The sequence below is a fragment of the Vidua chalybeata genome, chromosome 18, assembly GCF_026979565.1.
Source record: "Vidua chalybeata isolate OUT-0048 chromosome 18, bVidCha1 merged haplotype, whole genome shotgun sequence".
In the NCBI taxonomy this organism is placed as follows: domain Eukaryota; kingdom Metazoa; phylum Chordata; class Aves; order Passeriformes; family Viduidae; genus Vidua; species Vidua chalybeata.
Window position 1 is genome coordinate 4,754,371 of NC_071547.1, and position 20,769 is coordinate 4,775,139.

Sequence of the window (20,769 nt, forward strand, 5' to 3'; positions counted from 1 at the left end):
CCTGCTGGCTGCTGTTTCCTCCAGCTTGGTCAGGGACAATTTTCTGTTAAAAAAAAAACCCCAACCAAAGCTGGGGTGAGAACAGCTACAGTGGGTTTTTTTGGGGGGCAGTGAATTATGCTTTCTGTTGCTTCTTTCTCTAGTTATGGACTCATATTTCATTATTTCAGGGCTTTGGTGCTAATCATTAGATAGGAGTTAGAATCTGTTGAGAAAAACATTCTTGCTCTTCCTCTTTCTGCTGGCACCGTGCTCCCTGAACTGCCTAAAAATAACAGGCTGGGAAAAGTGACTCCCTAGAGCATTATTTAAGCTATTGTTTAATTTAAGCAGAAGATCTATGTGCTGTTGGCATTCTGGACTAATTAAATAGTCCTCTGAGGAAATAACAACGAAGGCTATAAAACTTGGTCGGGAGTGAAGAAAAGCACCTGAGTTTTTGGCTGTGAAGTGAACAGGATGACTTTTCATGAGCACTGTGATAAATTTGCTCTGTTCTGGTACCTTGATGTTAAATAATGTGCAGCCAAGTAGCGGGGACATCGTTACTTGGTGGGTTTTCTGTAAAAGCAGGTCGTTTCTGCAAAGTGGTTTTATTCTGAGGTTCTGGTTCTGACCTGGCAGCCACCACACAGAAGTAGTCCCCACCAAAATCAGGAAGTTGCCTTCCGAACAAAAATGATATTTAAGATGCTGTTCGAAGACTGATCTTCTTCTTTCTCATGGTGTTTCTAATTTTCAGTACAAGATCAGCCTGGGACGAGGGGTTGTGGACAGGCTGCAGGAGGTTCTCAGAGGCTGTGGAAGCCCTTCTGTCCTTGCACAGTTCTGTGATCAGATAAAAACAACACAGAACCAAAACCACAAGGAGACATCGGAAACTGTGTGGCTGTAAACTGAAACAGAAACCGTTGATGTGAGATATTTCACAGGGGATCTGCTCCTCACACCATTCTCTGCTTGTACCAAACAAGGTGGGGGTGGGTGGGACACTGAAAGAAAAAATCCGTGCTCTGAGCCTTCTAGAAGTTGGTCTGGTTTTCTGTTTGCAGTGCTTTTCACCAAATGAGTGTTAGATTTAAGATCTCTTTATTATGTTGTAATTTCAGTGTTACTGGAAGCTACATTTCTTTCAACACCCTCTTATTTTTGTGGTGAAATGAAGTGATAGTTGGCAGAATTACATCGAAGATCGTTTCGAGGGGTGTTGCTGTGTTGCTGAAGCCCCTGCTGTAGATTTTATGTGCATTGGAGTTGTCTGTCTTGGTGTCAGGGATAAAGAGTATCCAAAGGCACTATCAAAATGCATGTATTCATTTTGGATTTTCTTTTGATGATAAATAATTGAGCATTTCTTTGTTGGGCTGCAGGCTGATCCCTCTGCCTGCCTTTGTGGGGGGTTGAAGATGCTGAGTTGTGTGATTTCCCAGGGGAGCTGCAGATTAAATCAAAGCTTTAAAATAGGAAAAATATATACCCTATCATCTGGAACGTCCCATGATGGATAATGTACATCCTGGTAGATTAGCATTTATGTGCAGTGCAGTTGTTGGAAGATGTAAGGCTTGGGGAGAAAGTCTTTATCTCAGCAGAGCACTGCAATTATACGGTTTTTGGGTTAAATTATCAAGAATTCCAGGCAAAGTGGCAATTTTGAACTGAAGTAGTATCAAAGGAGAGAAGAAGAGAGTGTTAAGGAATATCGCTCTATAATAGAGAGAACAAATTAGAAATTATTTGCATGACATTTCCCTTGGATGTTTCCAGGGAAGCTTCCAGAGAACACACACAAACACAAGCACCTGCCCTGCTACCAGAGGTGTGTTTGGTTTGCCCTGGAAGCCTGGAGGAAAATTCATTACTTTTGGATCAGAGGGGCCCTGGGTGGTTGGTTCAGCCCTCTCCAGCTTCTTCTTGAGCTCTCTTTGCTGTAGCTTAAACTATGTGTGGGAGGTTTAGGCTGGATTTTGGGAAAAGGTTCTTCCCCCAGAGGGTGCTGGGTGCTGAGCAGGTTCCCCAGGGATTGGGCACAGCCCTGAGGCTGCCAGAGCTGTGGGAGCAGTTGGACAATGCTCTCAGGGACAGCCTGGGATTGTTGGGGTGTCTGTGCAGGGCCAGGAGTGGATGGTGATCCTCTGGGTGCCTGCCAGTTCTGGATATTCTCTGATTAACACTGTGCAAAGTGGCTTCTATCCCAAAGGTGGTGTTTCCTCTCTGCTTGGCCTCTCTTGAGCTTTCTTCGCCTGTTCCTGGTGGAATCTTCTCCTTGTGCTCCACCACTGTTCACACAAGGTCCTGATTTCTTCTTCCCACCCAGCAATTCCTCAGGCAGTCTGAAACTGTTGCACTCCCGTGGAGTTTTTATCAATGTGTCTTGAAACAGTTAAGCCTCTGAACGCCACTGTGAAGTAGGACAGTGTTAGTTTGCCGTGTCTGTAAGGTGGCATAGGAACAGCTTTAATGAACTTTGCCTGCATAGCTGTAAAACCATTATTAATGTTGTTAATAAAGCAGATTCTCTGGGCCTGCCAGTGCTGCTCATTCCCATCCGTGAGATCATTCAGCAGTAACAGCTCAGAACCAGCACCAGTCAGTAAAATCTAAATTACTGGAGCTATCAAGTGTTCTCACTTTCAGCAGTGCATTTAAAGGGATAGAGAGGTCAGAGGTGCAGAGCAGAGGAGCTGGAGAGCTCTGGCTATCAATTACCCCATTTCCAGATGCTTTTACTGCTCCATACAGCATTTCTTCTACAAAAGAACGTGGGCAATACACCTGACAAACCCCTTCCCTGACAGTGCCCTGTCCAGCCAGGGCCTCTGTGACATCCTGCTGTCACCTGTGTCCATGGAGGTTGGATAGGTGGGGTCAAAAACATGCAAACCAGTTTCTTAATGTTTCTAGATACTTCTGCCCGTGATTTCTGTGATTAAAAGAGGAAGAACAGCAGAACCATCTGTATCTGAGCCTCCAGCTCACAGCAGCTTTCTCAGAGTGCCAGAATGAACCAGAGGAAGACTCAGAAATTCCTGTAGGAGAATCAGCTGGGCTCTGTCACTGTTATTTTAGTGGTTTTGCTGCTCTTTATCTAAGTGCTCTGTGTATTTACTAACTGAATACTGCTGGCTTTTTGTTTTGATTTTGACCACAGCACAACAGTTCCTCGGTGCTCTGGCTGAACAATTTGGCTCTTCACAGTGGTTCAGATATTGAGCAGAGCTGCTGAGGCAAATACTGGCACCAGGGGCTTGAGAACACCCTCCTGTTGTGGAGTTACTCCATGTCTTCATCAAATGATCCTTTCACCTTGCTGCCACTAAAAACCACACCTGGATGTAGGCCCTACCTGAGGAGCAGAGCTGCAGCTCCCAGTGGAGTTTGTGTGTTCAGTAATTGGGCACAGTGAAGTTCCTAGCTTGGAGCAGGGCAGAAGGAAAAGTGTGTTTCTCAATAATAAAGGGATATGGGCTTGTATTATGTAATTAATTTAAAAATGTTTATAACGGAAAAATACTGGTCAGGAAAATAACAACTTTCACATCCTTGGTAGGGTCTGAATTGTGATGTGGGGAAAGAAAAGAGACAACAAAACCCAATCCACCACCATGAGGTTAAGCTGCTCCTGGTTGTTAGCTTGCTGGTACCTTCTATGGCCAGTTGCAAAGGGCTGTGAGTTTCTTCTGTTTACAAGTGAAGAAAAAAGAAAACCTCAAGTGCTGTGTATTCCTTGATGGGATTTAGTGAAGGAATTTAATCACATTCTTTGTAATAACTGATTGAAATGAAATGCTTCTATTCTGTGTTTAGTGATCCTTTTAAAATCAGAATATTTTTGTGTATTTCTGTTTAGTGTTTTTACTTCTCCATCTTACAGAGGAGCTTTTTCTTGTATAAAACCTACTTTTTTCTTTCACCTTTGATAAGTTGAATGCCTTTGATTCTCGACTTCAGTCAGCTGGAATCTGCATGTTAAGGGATGATATGAAAGATAGGTAGTAGATATGGTTCAGAGCTAAGTTTTCCCCATTATTTTCTCTACATGTCTTTAAAAATGATTTTTTCACATATTCAGTATTCAGAGCTACTATTTCATGAGGATATTTGGAGAATCCCTGAGTGCTTTGGGTTGGAAAGGACGTTAAAGCTCATCCAGTTCTACCTTCCACTATCCCAGGTTGCTCAGAGCTTCATCCACCCTGGCCTTGGACAATTCCAGGGATGGGGCAGCCACAGCTCTCTGGGCAACCTAAGTAAGGATAAGTGAGTGCTTTCAGTGAGTCTGTATTTTAACTGCTTGAGATGCTCTACCTGTGTCAGGCTCAAGCTTTGGAGGTTTGACACAGAATTTGTGAATACTCCTCCATTATGTCCCCAGTGTCAGTGCTGGAGGAGCAGCTCAGCTCTCCTGCTCCTCTCCCTGCAGGAATTCCAGGCATGCACAAGTCTGGTGTTTAGAAAGAGGGCTGACCAAGCTCGAACAATGATTTTCCTGGGTGAAAAGCTATTGGAAAATATGCCTGGAAATAAAAAGTTTTTCTTTGACAACACTTAAAACCTTTTAGCCAAAGCTTATTTTCATATAATGATTTCTAGACGTCATTAAACAAGCTACCTGGCAACTTGCAGCCTAATTTTGAGCTCAGTTTGGTTCTGTTCTAGGGAAATTGTTCTGTGCTCCTCGCCATTGGATGCACGTCCTCATGAAATACAGTTTGTTCTTTTCCCCTGCTTTCTATGCAGGAATGTTTCAGTCTGTTATAATGTATTATTTTTAATGCAAAGGGAATGAACATTAGGCTCAATTAGGAAAGAATAGATTAGGGAAAGAAAAGTAGTGTGATGCTTTCTGGGCTGGAAGGATTTTTGTGGCTTTGGACCTTGCCAGAGCACAATTCCTACACAGTTTTCCCTGGTGATCTTTGTTCTTGGAGAGGGAAATTGGTGGTTCTCTCAGTTCTGGAGCTCTTAGGTGGCCTGAATTACTCTGTGCTGTGGCAGCTCTGTGTGGGCACTGCACAGAACAGGAGTCTGAGCCTGGCCTGGTGTTCTGTGACAATTGCAGGCTGGTGGGAATCACAGTTTTTATGTGGTTTTTTGAGACTTTGTCCCAGTGTTTGTGTCTACGACCCAGATCTGTTCCTGGTACTGCTGGATCTGAAGGTCACTGAGGGCTGTTTCAGGAGGTTGAACACACCCACAGCTGGATTTAAACACAGCTGTGCTGTAATGTCACTGTGGTGTGCTGGCTGAGCTTTGCTGTCCTGTGGCATTTCTACATAAGAGACATTTCTGGGGAGGAGATGCCCCAGAATCCCAAAATCATTTGGGTCAGGAAATTCCTCCCAGAACCGTCGAGTCCAACCTGTGCCCAATCGCCACCGTGTCACCAGCCCAGAGTGCCACATCCAGGCCTTCCTTGGACACCTCCAAACCCCCCTGGGCAGCTCCTTCCAATGCCTGACCACCCTTTCTGGGAAGAAATTCCTCCTGATGTCCAGCCTGACCCTCCTTTGGCCCACCTTGGTACAGTGTCCTGCCAGGGAGGTGCAGAGAGCAGGATGTGAGCTGTCCCCCCGGCCACGGCTTCTTGCTGTTACCCAAGTTCACCAAGCAAGAAAGATCATGAGGGACATCTTGGAGTGACTGAGATTGGAGATCTTTAAGTGCCCTGAACAGGGACAGAGCCTGTGCTGCAGACTTGAGCACCATGCCACATTCCCAAAGCTTTTCCTGCCCGGGAGCTGCTGGCCGGAGCGCCGGGAAAGGAGCCCGTGTCTGGTGCAGATGTCACTGCTGCTTTGTTTGTCAGGATTCTGTATTTATACACAGCACGTTTCGGGAGGATTTGGAAACAGCTTGATATTTTTGTTCTCTAATTTGCTATTTTGCCTACTAGAAAGAGGCTACATCAGCGTTTTGGACCACGTTCAGGCCTGCTGTAAATAGATGCAGCTTCCTTTCAATCAGTGACATTGTGAACGCTTGTATCGGGGCTAAACACGGCTATTTTTAGCTCTGCTCTCTCACCTAGTCACTCCTGTTTGCTTTAGTAAGATTTTTTATTTACTCCTGTTAAAAGGTTGTTTGAGTCAGTTGCTCATAAAATTCCAGTTAGGAATCAGATAAGTCATTTTCTCCAAGTATTTTATGATGGAGTTCCTCGTTGTTCTGTTTTATTTTATTTATTATTCCGTGCTCTCAGCTAATTGACAGGGATGAAGAGGTGGTGTTGTGGCTGCAGGTGACCTTTAGACTGCTGGAGGAGGCAGAGGCCAGTGCTGGCCCCTGTGGCTGCTGCCACAGGCAGGAAAATGCCACGGAAGTGGAAAATGAGAAGGTGGCTTTAATCCTGCTGAGTGGCCCTAGTGAGGCCACATCTGGGCTCTGGTGTTCTGTTCTGGTCTCCACTGTTCAAGAAAGACAAGGAGCCCCTGGAGAGGGTCCAGTGGAAGCCACAAACATGGTGAGGGGTTTGCAGTGTGTGGCTGGTCACCAGCAGCATTTGTGTTCTCTGACTGTGGGAAGGGCTGAATTCTGGAGACAAAAACCAGGGGTGGAGGGATGCCATTGATTAGAGTCAGGATTTCACGCAAAATTCCTGTGCTCATGCTGGAAAAACATAATTATTTGAAATAAATACTGAAGTAAACATTCATGTTCTGTTTTCAAGAGATGGGTTAACTTAGTTCCTCTCTTTGTACCCTCCAAGCTTGTGACAGGGACTTTGTCCAGCTGGGGATGAGCTCTGTGGGTCCCTGGTTATGGGGGAGCTGCCTGACCTGAATCTGCTCTCCCCACCAGCCCATCCCTTCCTGCTCACGAGCCTCTGCTGAACACTGCAAAGCTCAAAGGTGGCCTTCATCCCTCCTTGAAAGACATTTTACCTTGATAATTAGAGTCAGTGCAATCATGGCACTTGGCAAATTTGTCTTGGGGTTGGCCATACAAAGCTAAAGGGGAAAATGGTTGGGAGCCCAGAGGAGCTGGGTGCTGCCTCACACTCTGTGTGTGTATTATTGATATCATCCATCACTTTGGTGTTGCCAGAAGAAGCTCTTAAAAAATATTTTTCCTTTCCCTTAACAACCAGTGATCTGGTTGTTGCAGAAATTATATAGTTATAGCAGAAGGAATCTTTAAAGCCAAAGCTGTCAGCATCTTTATTTCATAAATAATTGCTGGTTCTTTTTAGCTGTTACTTAACGCTATCATTTTATTAATTCCTGCTTTCTGTTCCTGGGCTTATTTTTCTGTGTGCTGTTAACTGTGCTTATTGTGCTCCTCGTCAGCTCCCCCTGAACTTCTTAAAACTCCTGTCACTTACTCAGTGCTGCATCTGTCACTTCGTTGTGCCATTATGTGAGAGCTGCAGTTTCTGGCTGATCATTTTTCACTCAATCCAAGAGCAGCAGTAAAGGAGGAGATTTCCTTTGTGCTGCAGGGGAAGTGCAGGGTCTCTTGATAGAATGGGAGGTCGAAACAGAAACAATTCCAGTCTGGGGAACGTTAGGCTTTAATTGGATTTGTCTGAATCGTAGAATCACAGAGTGATTTGGGTTGGAGGGGACCTTAAAGATCATCCAGTCCCATGGGCAGGAGCACTTTCTAATGTCCCAGGTTGCTCCAACCTGGCCTTGGACACATCCAGGGATGGGACAACCACAGCTTCTCTGGGCAACCTGTGCCAGGGCCTCAGGACCCTCACAGGGAATGATTTCTTCCATGTATCTCACCTAAATTTCCCTTTCAGTCTGAAGCCATTCCCCCTTGTCCTTTCACTCCAGTTTCTGATGAAAAATCCCTCTTCAGCTTCCTTGTAGCCCCTCCAAATCCTGCAAGGTGCTGTGAGGTCCCTACCCAACCTTTTCTTCCCCAGGCTGAGCAGCCTCAGCTCTGAGTCTGTATATTTTGGGTATATCTGGGTTTTTGCAGTGCAGTGCCAAGGGGCCTCGGGGAGGAGCAGCCCGTGTCCTGTGGCTGCATAAGCCTCTGATTGTTCCCTGTGCCACGGGCTTGGGAACCTCTTCTTTCTCTGCCATAATTAAATTTAAAAAGTTTGGAAAATACTAAGCAGGGCTGGAATGTTTGGCGTGGCCTTGCTGGAAATGTGTGTTGGTATATTTTCACACTCCTCCCACAGTTGTCTTTGTGGTTTATTGTTGTGTTTTTTTGTTGTTTGTGGGTTTTTTTTGGGCACCAGCCAGGAACTGGGACCAGGCCAGGGATTTTTCTTTCACTGCATTCAGAGCTGTTTGTGCCACTCTTCAGTCTCTTAATTACCCAATCTTTGGTTCATTGTCCTAGAAAAGTTCAGTCCATTCAGCAGGCTTCTGCTCCGTGCTGCTGCTGGTTCCGTCATGTGGGAAATAAGGAGTCTGAATCAGCTCCCAAAATTTCACTTTTTGTCCTCAAAAAGCCAGGCTGACAAGGAGAGGTGGAAGTGCACGGTCTGGCTGAGGAGATGGGGGACTTTGGGTGAGTTTGGAGCTGATGGGGACATTTGTGACACAGATTGCTGTGTGAAATTCCAGGGTAGCAGGTGCCAGCTCAGAGGCAGGGAAAGACAGAGCTTCCATGGGATGAGGCTTGTGACAGTGCATTAAAATGCTCCTAATGGAAGATTCTCATCTGCAGCCTGCCGGGGTCATGCTCTAAATTACTTGCAAAGGAACTGTAAAGACCCTGATGTAATTTATTGAGCAATAAAACCCATTAGAGGTAACATGAACCGGTAATTCTGAAATGGCAGTGCAGAAGAGGTTGTGCTTCATCAGTGAAATGTAGGTAAATCTCTTGTTAAAAAAAAAAAACAAAAAAAAAAACCAACCCAAAACGTGAATAGTGTCTAGTTTTTACTGTGGGGAAAAAAAAGAAGCAAATGTGGTCTGCGAAGAGGAACAGGATATTTTGGTGCATTATGGAAATGCCTCATAAAATCCTCAGCAGGTGGAAGCAGTAATGGGCTTAATACACCTGTGGGAGGTGAGGCAGGCTTGGGATCCTTTTGTGCTGGTAATGAAGAGCTGGAATCAGAATCCTAAACCTTGGCAATTGGGGATGCTCACACAGGTTTATGCAGCTCGTGGTGGAACTCGGGTGGTTTCATGAGCCTTTTTACAAGTCATCAGCGTAATGAAACAAGTTTTTCTGATGTTTCTGTTTTTCTTTCCAGGATTTTTGCTCTTTAAAGACTATTGCATGAATGAGATCGATGAAGCTGTCCCTCAGCTGAAGTTCTATGAGGAGGTAAGTGCTGGTGATGGAGGCTTGGGGCTGTGCAGGGAGTGAGGCTGAGGGAGGCTGTCCTGCTCCTGCTCCATCAGGGAATGCTGAGAGGGAAGGACAGGGAGGTGTGAAGCAGTGTGGACTGGTAGAAAAGGATCTGGAACTTGGTGTTGGGGTGACACTGAAACCCTTCAGGTCCTTCCCAGCAGTTCACCTGTAGGAAAGGCAACAGTGGGGGATTGTGGAGGGATGTGGGGTGGGAGCTGCTCAGACGGTTCAGGAGCCGAGTGGCAGAGGGGACACGAGAGGTGGCTTCAGATGGATGAGTTGTGTCCCTTGTCAGGAGATCCCCAGTGAAGGAGCTGGCAGGCACTGTGCAGGGCACATCCCAAAGGATCACTAATTCCAAGGAATGCCCTGGCCTTCCCCAGCTTCTGCTGCTGCAGGGTCTGAGCTCCATGGCTCCATTCATTCATTCATTCCCTGTTACATTTGTGACACTGAATAAACCCCCAGTGAATCCTGTCCCAGGTGCTGATTTCAGGGCAGACATGCCCATGCCTGCTGCTCAGGATTAATTAGAGCTGGGACAGCCTCGGCTGCTTCACTCATGAGCTGAAAATTTAACTTTTTTTTCTTGCTATCAGCACGAGCAGCTGATATCAATTTGGAGATCAGTCCTCAGCAAGACTCCATTCCCCCACTCAGATCAGATATCAGATACCTGCTGTCAATAAAGAATCTTTTTCTATCATTTCCATCTCTTTATACACTTCAGGTATCACTGTCACAAGTAATCCAAAAAGGCCTGTTGTACTAGATTATTTAGCAAGATATTTTTGGCTGCCTCTTTATCTCTGAAACAATTCAAAATTGTATTTTTAGGTTATTAGAAAAATGTTGCCTCAAAAGAATTTCAGTGCTTTGTCATGTACTTCTGGAAAAATCCCATTAAAGATATTTAAAGAGAGGTTCATTGTGTTTTCCTCTGTGACATACCGGATCCAGGAGCTTTTCCTTTTTTTTATATATTTGATTTACTTGCTGCATTTATTACACATAGAATAATCTGAGTACATTGCTACATTAAAAATTGCTTGATGTAGAAGAGCTCTGTACTCCAGGGATTTCATATCACTGCAGCTGGAGTCACGATCAGGCATTTAACAGGATGAGTGATTCATCCCGATCGGTTTCAGAAGGAAAAGAAAAGAAATTAAAAAGAAAAAGGGGGGAAAATGGGAAAAAAAAAAAGAAAAAAGAGCTTCTAAATACTTGAAAACAAATGATCCCAGTTTTTGAGGAGATCCTTGTGATCTCTGGGGGGCTCTGTTGAAACCCCTCAACTCTGTCTGGGGAGTTGGGTCCTTCAACAACCAAACATTGAGGGATAGGAGGTTGTGCTCAAATAGGACAATCAGATATCCATCAGGCTTCCTCCTGTACTGCTAATTATTTTGTGTCATTGCATTAATTGAAAGTGTTTCTTGGGCAAAGACGTTTTGAGTCATTTTAATTATAAATTGGTATCAAGGGGGAAGCAGCACAGATGGCAAATCGGGGTGGGACTGGTGCCTTATCATGTCAGCAAACAAGAGGAGTACAGCTAGAAAGATACTGAGTTTAATTAATGTTCCACCTCCAGAGGTAGGCTGGTTCCAGTTTGTCTCTTGATAATTGGACTTGATGATCTTGGAGGTTTTTTCCCAACCTAAGCAATGCTGGGATTCTGTGGCACAGAGCAGATCAGCTCACTGCTGATCTGGATCCCAGGGCTTCACTGGCTGATCCTGGCAGGGTCCAGGAACTCAGAGCTGAGTCTTTCCCCTTGCATGTTTTTTTTTTTTTTTTACATTTTGTCACTTTTGAAAGAACTCTTTCCCTAAATATGCTCCAGAGGACCCTTGGACTCAGTGAAGTTTTTGTTCTGGATCTGGTTGTGAGGTTTTGTTCTGTAAATGAACTGTCTGGGATTGCTGCTGTTTCACCTGGAACACACTGATCTCCTACAGCACACCTGAGGAAACTTGATGTATTTTGTAAAACTGTCTTTTAGCCAACTTTAGGGTTCAAATCCACAGTGTAGCTGAACTATGTGAACATTTTGAAATGTGCTTTATATGCTTTCTTGGACATCTGTACCAGACGTGCTGTGATCAGGGAATTTTTGGGTTGGAAGAGCCCTCTCAGCCCATTGACTCCCACTGTTCACTCAGCACTGCCAAGGCCACCACTGTGCATGTCCCCAAGTGCCACATCCTGTTAAATCCCTGCAGGGATGGAGACTCCACCAGTGCCCTGGGCAGCTGTGCCAGGGCTGAAAAATTCCAATATTAAAGAGAAATCCCAGCTGTCACTGTGCTGTCGCAGGTGAATTTTCATCAATAAAGAAAACAATAAAATAAAACTTCAGCCAAAATCCCGTTTTTGACCCAATGAGTGTGAAATCACTCGGAAATGTGTGGTGTGTGCTTGTGCTGCAGATCAAGGAGTACGAGAAGCTGGACTCGGAGGAGGAGCGGCTGTCGCGGAGCCGGCAGATCTACGACACCTACATCATGAAGGAGCTGCTCTCCTGTTCCCACGTGGGTATCCTGCCCTTTTCCCCCTCCCTGGCAGCAGGAACATCTGCTGTTCCATCCCCAGGATGCTCTAGATTTCCCTTTGAAATCCAGGATCAGGGTTTGGCCAAATTCAGAATGTTGCTTTTTTTTTTTTTTTTTTTTTTGAGGTGTAAAATGTTGGTGGCGTGCTGCAATTTTCATTAAACTTAGTGGCACACTAAAGAAATATCAGGAGATTTTTCTGGTTTATGTTTCTTTAGACTAAATATCTGTTTCCAAAAGGATGGAATAAATGCAGGGTTTGTGTATAGAGATGTGGCTAAAGTCACTGAAAAGACACATTTCCTCTAGCTGAAGTTTGGGCCCATTGATCTGTTCTTAACAGTTTCATGTGCTCTCACCTGAAAGAAGGATTTGCAGGGTGTTATATCCTGCTTTGGGTGGAGGGTTTAAGCTTTTCTTTTTTTCTTTCTTCCCCCAAAATGCATTATTTTATTAGTAAAAAGTTCGTGTCTGCTTCTGGCTCTGGAGCTGTGCCTGTAAATGGGATTTTTCATGGATTTGTTAAAGGAGGATCATCACCCCCTTTGATTTTTACCTTCCTCCTCCTCATCTTCCCCTCTCCTGCCTTTTTGCTTCAGAATAATCCTGTTACTGGATCATTCTGCACGTTTCACACAATATTCACTGTAATATACCTGTGGGAGGCCCTATTGATTCCCCTTGGGGTCGGGGTTTCCGTGTGGGGAAAAGAACAGCAGTGCTCTGACCTGAAATGAAACTCCTGACAGTTCCAACTGTTTGAAATCTTCCTTTTTCTCTTCCAAAAGCCTTTCTCAAAACAAGCTGTAGATCATGTACAAACACATTTAGCCAAGAAACAAGTGCCAGCCAGCCTTTTCCAGGTGAGCTTTCACAGTCTGAACATTCAGCTTCTCTGACAGAAAGTGACTTTTTAGATACTGTTTAAAGAGACAGAATAAATGGGACTGGTACATTTTCTGTGCTGTAAGTGGGATTGAAATGCTTTTCCAAGTCAAAATTACAATTTATTCTTCTTATCTGTAATATTTTGAAGCACATTTAGAAAAGCAAACTATACCTTGGTGTGTGAACAGAAGAGTTTTTATGGTTGTGTAATTTTAAGCCATTAAATGACTTAGAGTAAATCACTTTCCATCAAGAAGATGCTCATCCTGTCAGGATGAACTGAGCTGCAGCAGTGGAGAAATAGTCTTATCTATCACGGGGGTGTTTGTAAGCTTAAGTGTCTTTTAGCTAAATCTGATGTATTTTTATATGCTGAAAAAATGTGGAGGTTGCCCTTGCCTGATGTCTGTTGTGCTCCTGAGCTGTTCTGGCTGTTGCCATGAGCTGGAAATTGGTGATTGCAGTGCTGGGGGATGTCTCAGCACTGACTGGGGGGAGGTTGGGCCATGACACACCCAGGGGAGGGATTTCCCTGGAAAAAGTCACCTGTGATTTCAAGGTGCTGATCTCTCAGCAAGGACAGAGAGGAGAGAAGCACCACAGAGATGAGGGAGCAGCTCTGGGAAGTTTGGATTCCACAGGGGTGACAATTTATTGGTTAAATACATTTGAAAGAAGAACTTTTTGCCCCCACACCCCTTAAGGTTTTCTAGCTCGTGAAAATATTTTGTGTTTGACTTCAGGGCACCTGCTCAGATTCCAAAAGCCAAATAAAGCTGAAATGCTTCGTTGAGGCTTCTTTAGGACAATCCAGGAGCTGTGTGGGGCCAATGAGAGTTCTGTGGATTGAATGGGATTGAAAAAAGCCATTTATTGTCTGCTTAAATACTAATTGTGTTTCCTCACCCTTTTTAGCCATATATAGAAGAAATTTGTGATAGCCTCCGAGGAAAAATATTTCAAAAATTTATGGAAAGGTATGGACATGGAATATTACCTGAATTATCTGCCTAATGTAGTGGGAAGCCAGGTCCTTTCAGTACTGCTGTAAATAAGGCTAAAAATGTGTATTAATGCACAATTAATCAAGTGGGGTTTATCAGCAAGCTTTGTAAATAGCCAGCTTTGTGGGATATTCTGATCAGTGTCAGGATGTCTGAGTGGAGCAGCTGGAGAGCTCAGGGCTTTCTCAGTCAGGGCACAGAGAGGTTGGAGTTTGGGCTGAGAAAAGGCAGTTTTGGGGATATTCCAGATATAATAAAGATGTAATAAAGAATTGAAGGCCCAAGTCTGGCTCAGCAGGGCAGCCCTTTCCTGCTCCTGTGTCTGGCTCTGCAAAGCTCAACTGCCACCCAGCAACACCCAAATCCATTTTCTAAACTGGTTTGGTGCTATTATGTGATAATTATAAAAATGCCTCTGTAAAGCTGTTATTTCTTACTTTGAAAATAAATACTTAATTATTCATGTAGGAATAAGCAACTATTTTATTATTTTTCTCCCCAAAGCATGTGGTATTGCTGATGCCTTCCCTATTTTAAGATAAAATGAGTTTAAAATGTTCCTTGGGGTATAGAGAGGTTCATGAACATAAATTGAGCTGCCTGTGTTTTTTTATAATTATCTTTCTCTTGATGTAATTTAAATGTTTGTTAGTTCCAAACAGAGTTGTTTAAAAATTGAAAACCATCTTTGAATGATTGAAAACCATGCAAGAGAGCTGTGGGGACACACTGAGCACTTCCAGGGATAAGGTTATCTGCTCTCTTTCTCTCCCAAGGATGTAGAACATGGAGTGTGCTCTGCCTAGGAATTGTTTTTCTTGGTGGGGGTAAGATTACAGTTGGTGAAAGGAAGGCTGTCATTTATTAAATACCACCCCACGCCCTAGCTCAGACTAGATTTTAAATATCAGAGTCTTGACATTTCCTGTAATACTCTACACAATAGTCTCAGACAACTTTTAAACTTTTTTTTTTTTTTCTTTTGCAGTGACAAGTTTACTAGATTTTGTCAATGGAAAAATGTAGAGCTAAATATTCATGTAAGTACTTACAAGTATATTTATCTTGTCAGAGGCTGATACAGGAAAGAGAATGTTCAGTTTTGAATCCTGCTCTGCAAAGGCCTCATTAAGGAGGGTGGTGGATGTCACTGCTCTGCTATTCTTAGGCACAGCCCTGATGATTCCTGTCTGGACGTTCCCTCTGCTTTCCTCAGCTAATAGAATTTTGATTTTTTTTTTAATGGCTGAAAGAGCTGAAGTGCCAGAATTGCTGCTCTTTATCAGCCCCAATCCCTGTCCACCTCCCTTTCCCACTCCAGTCCATAATCCCAGCACCCTCTGAGCCCCTTCTTTGGCCTCAGCTTTTGTCCCTCTGCACTTCTGTGTGACAACTTGGGCTGCAGAAATAGCCCTGAGTGAGACTGGCAGATTTTGGGAACAACAGCCTCATTCCCCTTGGTGCTACTTCACACTGTAGTGCTGGAAATAGTACATGGAAATACCAACAATAAGGGGCTCCTTTTCCAACACAGTAAATGCTGTTGAATTACAGCTGAGGATCTCAACACATTCATGGATCATTAAGATGTTTTCACAGTAAGTTTTTTAATGCTGGGAAAATGAGGGTTTTGTTTTGTTGTTTCTGTTTCCATTTGCAGCTGACCATGAATGATTTTAGTGTACATAGAATAATAGGAAGAGGGGGATTTGGTGAAGTCTACGGCTGCAGAAAAGCAGACACTGGAAAAATGTGAGTATCACACACTCTGTGGCAGAGGTGATTGTAAACTCTGGGCTAGGGAGGAAATCCTTCCAGTCATTTCTTAGGAAATCACTGGAAAGCAGCATCAAATTGCTGTAAAGTTCTTTGTGATGGAGTTTTATCCCCAGGATTCTGATTCCTGGCTCACTGCAGGCTCAGTTTGCTCTTGGATCCTCTTCCATGCTGTGCAGGGGCTCAGTCTCACACAGCTCCTGGGCACATGGAAATGTCCTGTCAAAACCAGTGGAAAATGCACAAGTGTTAAAATCAGGTGTGTGCTCCAACAGTTCCCTGGATCAGAGGGATGTTCCTGTGGAACCCATGGTGGCTGCTCAGGTGTCACCTGCTCCAGGTGGAGCTGCAGGAAGCTGTTCCCAGATCTGGGCAGTCAGGGCTGTGCCAGAGCCCACTCCCAGTGTGCTGCTCCCAGTTTGGGGAGTTGCATCAGTGCCTGCCCCATGTGTGGTGAAAGCAGTGATCCCTGCTGCCTTTTGGAAGGGCATATCCATCACTGCTGGACTTGTGCTTGCCAGAGCTCTCTGTGGGAGCTCCAGGGTCAGCCCTGGGTGGTTGTTATTCTTTTTGTGATCTTACCATTCACACACTTCCCCTGATCCTCAGATTTCCATTTCTAGGCATCATTGTCCCATTGTGTTCTGATGTGAACATCTGGGCATGGATTTAACCAGTTGTTCTCAATATCAATCCATTTCTTTATTTACACCCCAGCCTTTCATCTTGCTTTTCTCCTAACAATTTTAGTCCACAGCCCATCCTTAAACATTTCCCTTCCAAGTGAGCAGGGCATGTGTGAAGTGCCCTGTGTCTGGCTCCTCTAGCATTTATATGTGCCTGACATCCTTGATAATAATAAACTTCTGACTCTTAACAAGTGGAAGACATCCTAATGTTGCTATTATTATATTCAGTATTTCTGCAGTGACTTCAAGTATTTATATTAATACTCTTACTAACAACGTTGGCTTTATTCTTGCTTTGGTACTTTCTGTCCATGTACAGTTCATTCATTTGTCCATGTACAAAAATAAACATTTTATTTAGCTTGAGGCATGCTCAGCAAGCAGTTCTCAGAGTCCCAGCCATCTCCATGTCTGAGTAGGGCCCTGGCAGGAGGTGGATAAACCCTTGGGAAGTGAGAAGGACAGGAAAACTGAAGCAAAGGACAGGTTTTATTAGATATAAATAGGGAAGTGAAATGTGGGAAAACCAACCTTCTTTTTCAAATTTGAAGCAAAACTTAAGATGAGGTTCAGCTTCTGGGTAGAGGTTTGGTTTAGTTCTTTCTTGATCCAAACCTGTGTGCCCATCCCTATCCCAGCTCTAACCCTCTAGATGCTGCACTCAGAGCCTGCAGGGAGCTTGGGAAGGCTCCCCTCCCTCCCAGGGAGCACCAGCAGTGACCACTGGGCACCCCCACCCCTGAGGCTTCTGCACGGAGCTCTAGAGAGGGGCCACAACCAGGATGCAGCACTCCAGGGAGAGGGACAGCAGGACAGTGACAGGCCTGATTTGGGACAGCTTCCCAGAGCAGCTGTCCCATCCCTGGAAGTGTCCAAGGCCAGCTTGGATGGGGCTTGGAGCAGCCTGGCATAGTGGAAGTGTCCCTGCCCATGAATTTAAGGTCTCTTCCCACCCAAACCATTCTGTGATTTCCATCAGCCTTGAACATCCCCAGTGCCTCTCTCTGATCAGGGCAGGGTCAGGGGTTATTTTTACTCACCCTTCACAGACTCCTCAGCAGGAACACATGAATATATTCCCAGTCTGGAAACTTAAAATTCACCCTCACTCCCCCGCTCCCAACACACTGATGTCAGGAATGACGTGGCTGTTTTTGGGAGCTGGAGCCAAGGTGAAGCTGTGGGCATTGAAGCTCTGCTGTAATTTGGGGAGTTCTTAAAAATCCAGAAGTGCCCATGTCTAGGGGTCTTCTGTGGAGGAACACACGTGTCCTTCTCACTGATGTCTATTAATGAACTCACCCAACATCTTGGAAAAATACCCAGCCTGGATCATATCCTCCTGTGGTTGGTGGTTGTTAGGGTAACATCCTTTGTGAGCAAAATTTTATTAATTTGTGTAGCACAGATGGTAGAAGACTAAAAAAGCTTTCTTGTGTGTATCTGACTTTTTCTGAGTAGAAAGAAAATTAGGGAAAAATATATATATATAAAACTCAGCGTGTGTTCAAGATATTGCTTTCCTGGTAGAGTTGAAACTGTTGGAATTAAATGGTACCATAACAGAGTTTCTGTTATTTAATTCCTAAGGCAGATCCTTGCTTGTAGGTATGAGAAAATGAATATATGTTGTGTAATTCCTATCTCACTCTGATGGTTTGGACATGGAATTATTTGTTAAAGCACATTTCTCTATCAGGAGGCTTCTGCTGGAAATGTGTTAATTCTGGGAGATTTTGGAGGTTTTGTGTTTAGCCTGAAATGATGTTTTTAATCCTGGGTTTAAGTCTTTCAGGAGCTTGCTTACAGGATCCTATAAATGTGCATGGCCTGACTGCCAGTGAATAGTCCTGACAGAGGAGAATTTTGATGCTTTTTCTGAATGGTTATTTTTTTTTTTCAGGTATGCAATGAAATGTTTAGATAAGAAGAGAATCAAGATGAAGCAAGGAGAAACATTAGCCTTAAATGAAAGAATTATGCTGTCTCTTGTCAGTACAGGAGTAAGTATCACTAGGTTATTCTTTCTTTCTGCCATATAATATAAAAGCTGTTACATATAATGCATATTCCATCAATTCCGTTGTGTGACATGCAAAAATTACCCCCCACTGGAGCCTCCCCCTGATTCTTGCAATGTGTCTGAAATGAGAAGGGAAAACCAAACTTGCTTGATCAGTTTGGGTCCTACAGAATGAGCATCTTTGCTGCAGAGGCTTGAGGGGGTGCCCATTTCTGAGGTAATTCATCCTCCCACCCTCCTGACGTTTTAAATATCCTTTTTTAAAGTATTTCTGTTTGAAACTTTTCCAAAACATTATTCTGTCTTATAAAAAGGTTCCTCTTTTTTTTTTTTTTTGTATAGTTAGATAGTACTTTGGTGGGATCTAAAGTGCTCCTGCAGACAAAACTCCAGAAACTTCCCTTTCCTGTTACTCTGATATCCAATTTTTCCCTTCTTGTTTTCCATGTGCTCTAGCGGGGTCAAGGTGTACCAAGCCATCTGTTCTATTTATAAATTGGATTAAAATTCGATTAATTAAGATCTAAAGTTGAAACCATCACTGTTGTGTGCAAAAAGCCAGCACCTGCCTGGTGTTGGCTCCCCAGCCCTGAGGGTCACTGGGTGCTGGCTGGGGTGTGTTGGGCTCAGGGAAATTCCAGGCAGGATTGGAGGTGGCTCTGCCCTCGTTGCAGTGACACCCTGGTTGCCATGGCTACGGGTGATGCTGGCAGGAAGGTTCACTTCCCTCACCTTGTGGTGAATTAACCACTCAGTGTGGGAGCACAGCCCCCGTTGCCAGCAGGCACGGGAGGGATGAGGATGAGGATGAGGAGGAATTGTGTGTGGTTTTGTACAAGAGCTGTGCAAAGAGCAGGATTCCCTGCATGGCAAACAGTGGCCTTTGTTCTGAGACACCAGGGCTGTGTCCCCAGAGATCAGGGGAGCTTCTCTGTGGGACAGACCTTGAAGATCCTCAAATCCAGGCATTATCCCCTCACTGCCATGGCCACCACTGAGCCAAGGAGAGCTCAGAGCCCCTTCCAGTGCCTAAAGGGGCTCCAGGAGAGCTGGAGAGGAGCTTGGGACAAGGGGGATTGGCTTCCCACTGCCAGAGGGCAGGGTTAGATGGGATTTAGGAAGGAATTATTCCCTGTGAGGGTGGTGGTGCCCTGGCACAGGGGCTCCGGAGCAGCTGTACCTGCTCCTGGATCCCTATAAAAAATGCCCAAGGCCAGGTTGGACAGGGCTTGGAGCCACCTGGGACAGTGGAAGGTGTCCCTGCCTTGCAGGGGTACAACTGGATGAACTTGAAGGGCCCCTCCAACCCAAACCATTCTGGGATCTGTGATTTATCCCTTCAGGCTTTTTAATCAAGTTACCTGTTTTCACCAGAGATAAGTTGTTGTTTGTCCATGTGTGTCAGGATTCCTGAAAACCAGTGGGGAGTAGGTCTGTAGTAGGGACTAGACAAGATACTGAGGCAAATGAGTAATAATTATCCCATTAACTTTAATTTGTGATTCTGTGGCTCCAGCACTGAATGTGAATTTACATGTCTAGAGATTCCAAGAGAAAATCGTTCAGGAGCTGCTGGTGGAGGCAGTTTTCTCACAGGCCATCACACAGTGAGGCTTTAAGCAGGGGCAGCAGCAGGAGGAACCTTTTGCTTCTTTTGTTAAGGATTATCAGCTGATTAGAGTAACATTTCTTTCAGATTCCCAGAAATCTGAAGGACTTCAAAGAGAGGTTTTGTACAAAGTGCTGCTCATTCAGGTCAGGTACACCTGGGCAGGAGAGGCTGGAGCACTTGGAATATGCAGGATGAGATGGGTTTGAAGGTGGTGGAATAAGAGAATTCCTTCAATCCCTGAGCAGAAGCTGGGAGGCTGCAGTGGCTCATGGTGTGCCCAGGGACAGTTCTGCACTGCCTGGAGCAGAATGGAGCTGGGAAATCCATCACAGTACAATTAGTCATTTAACTGGGAATCCAGATGTCTCTGCAAAATGCATAATAACAGCTGTGCAGATGACACAGCTGGTTGTCTAATCAGTTCTGTTAATCCACCTCAAGCTCTGGCATTCCCCAGCACTCCTGGAGCAGGGAGCTCCTGTGCTGGAGTCGGTCGTGGTGAGAGCAGCTTTGCATGGCCACGTTTCCAGGGGGTTCAGGAGTACAACAGGCAGCTCTGCAGAGCATCTGGAGCCTCTTGGGTGGGCCTGGTGGCACCAAACTGGGCTCTGCAGGGCTCAGTCTCCGTTGGTGTCTTTGCTGTGTCACTGTGGTGTAACAGGGACAAACTGTCACTGGGCTTTGGGTTTCCTCTTCTGCAAGACACAGGCCCCATCTTCCCCTCCCACAGAGCCTCTGTCAGGAAAGACATTGTGAAATCCTTGGAAGGTCACAGAGTAGGGAAAAGATTTTACTTTCTGTTAAAAGAAAGATATATTTCATTTCTGTAGTAGCCAATATTTGCCTCATTTCTGTTCAAAAGCTGGAACATGGAAATCACCAAGGCAGTGATGGACCCTGTGAAACCAGCCAGTCCCAAAGTGCTTGTGGAAAGAAGTGGTTATTC

The 20,769-nt window shown here is 44.7% G+C and overlaps 1 protein-coding gene across 2 annotated transcripts in view; it reads left to right on the top strand.

Annotated features, from left to right (window-relative positions):
- Positions 1–20,769, top strand: part of GRK3 (G protein-coupled receptor kinase 3) — a 60,503-nt gene that overhangs the window by 18,874 nt on the left and 20,860 nt on the right. For both annotated transcript variants that reach the window (XM_053959781.1, XM_053959782.1), the window contains exons 3-9: positions 9,173–9,246; positions 11,709–11,810; positions 12,620–12,694; positions 13,635–13,696; positions 14,712–14,763; positions 15,384–15,475; positions 18,092–18,191. In XM_053959781.1, the coding sequence (XP_053815756.1) occupies positions 9,173–9,246; positions 11,709–11,810; positions 12,620–12,694; positions 13,635–13,696; positions 14,712–14,763; positions 15,384–15,475; positions 18,092–18,191 (557 nt within the window). The remainder of the gene's footprint in view (positions 1–9,172; positions 9,247–11,708; positions 11,811–12,619; positions 12,695–13,634; positions 13,697–14,711; positions 14,764–15,383; positions 15,476–18,091; positions 18,192–20,769) is intronic.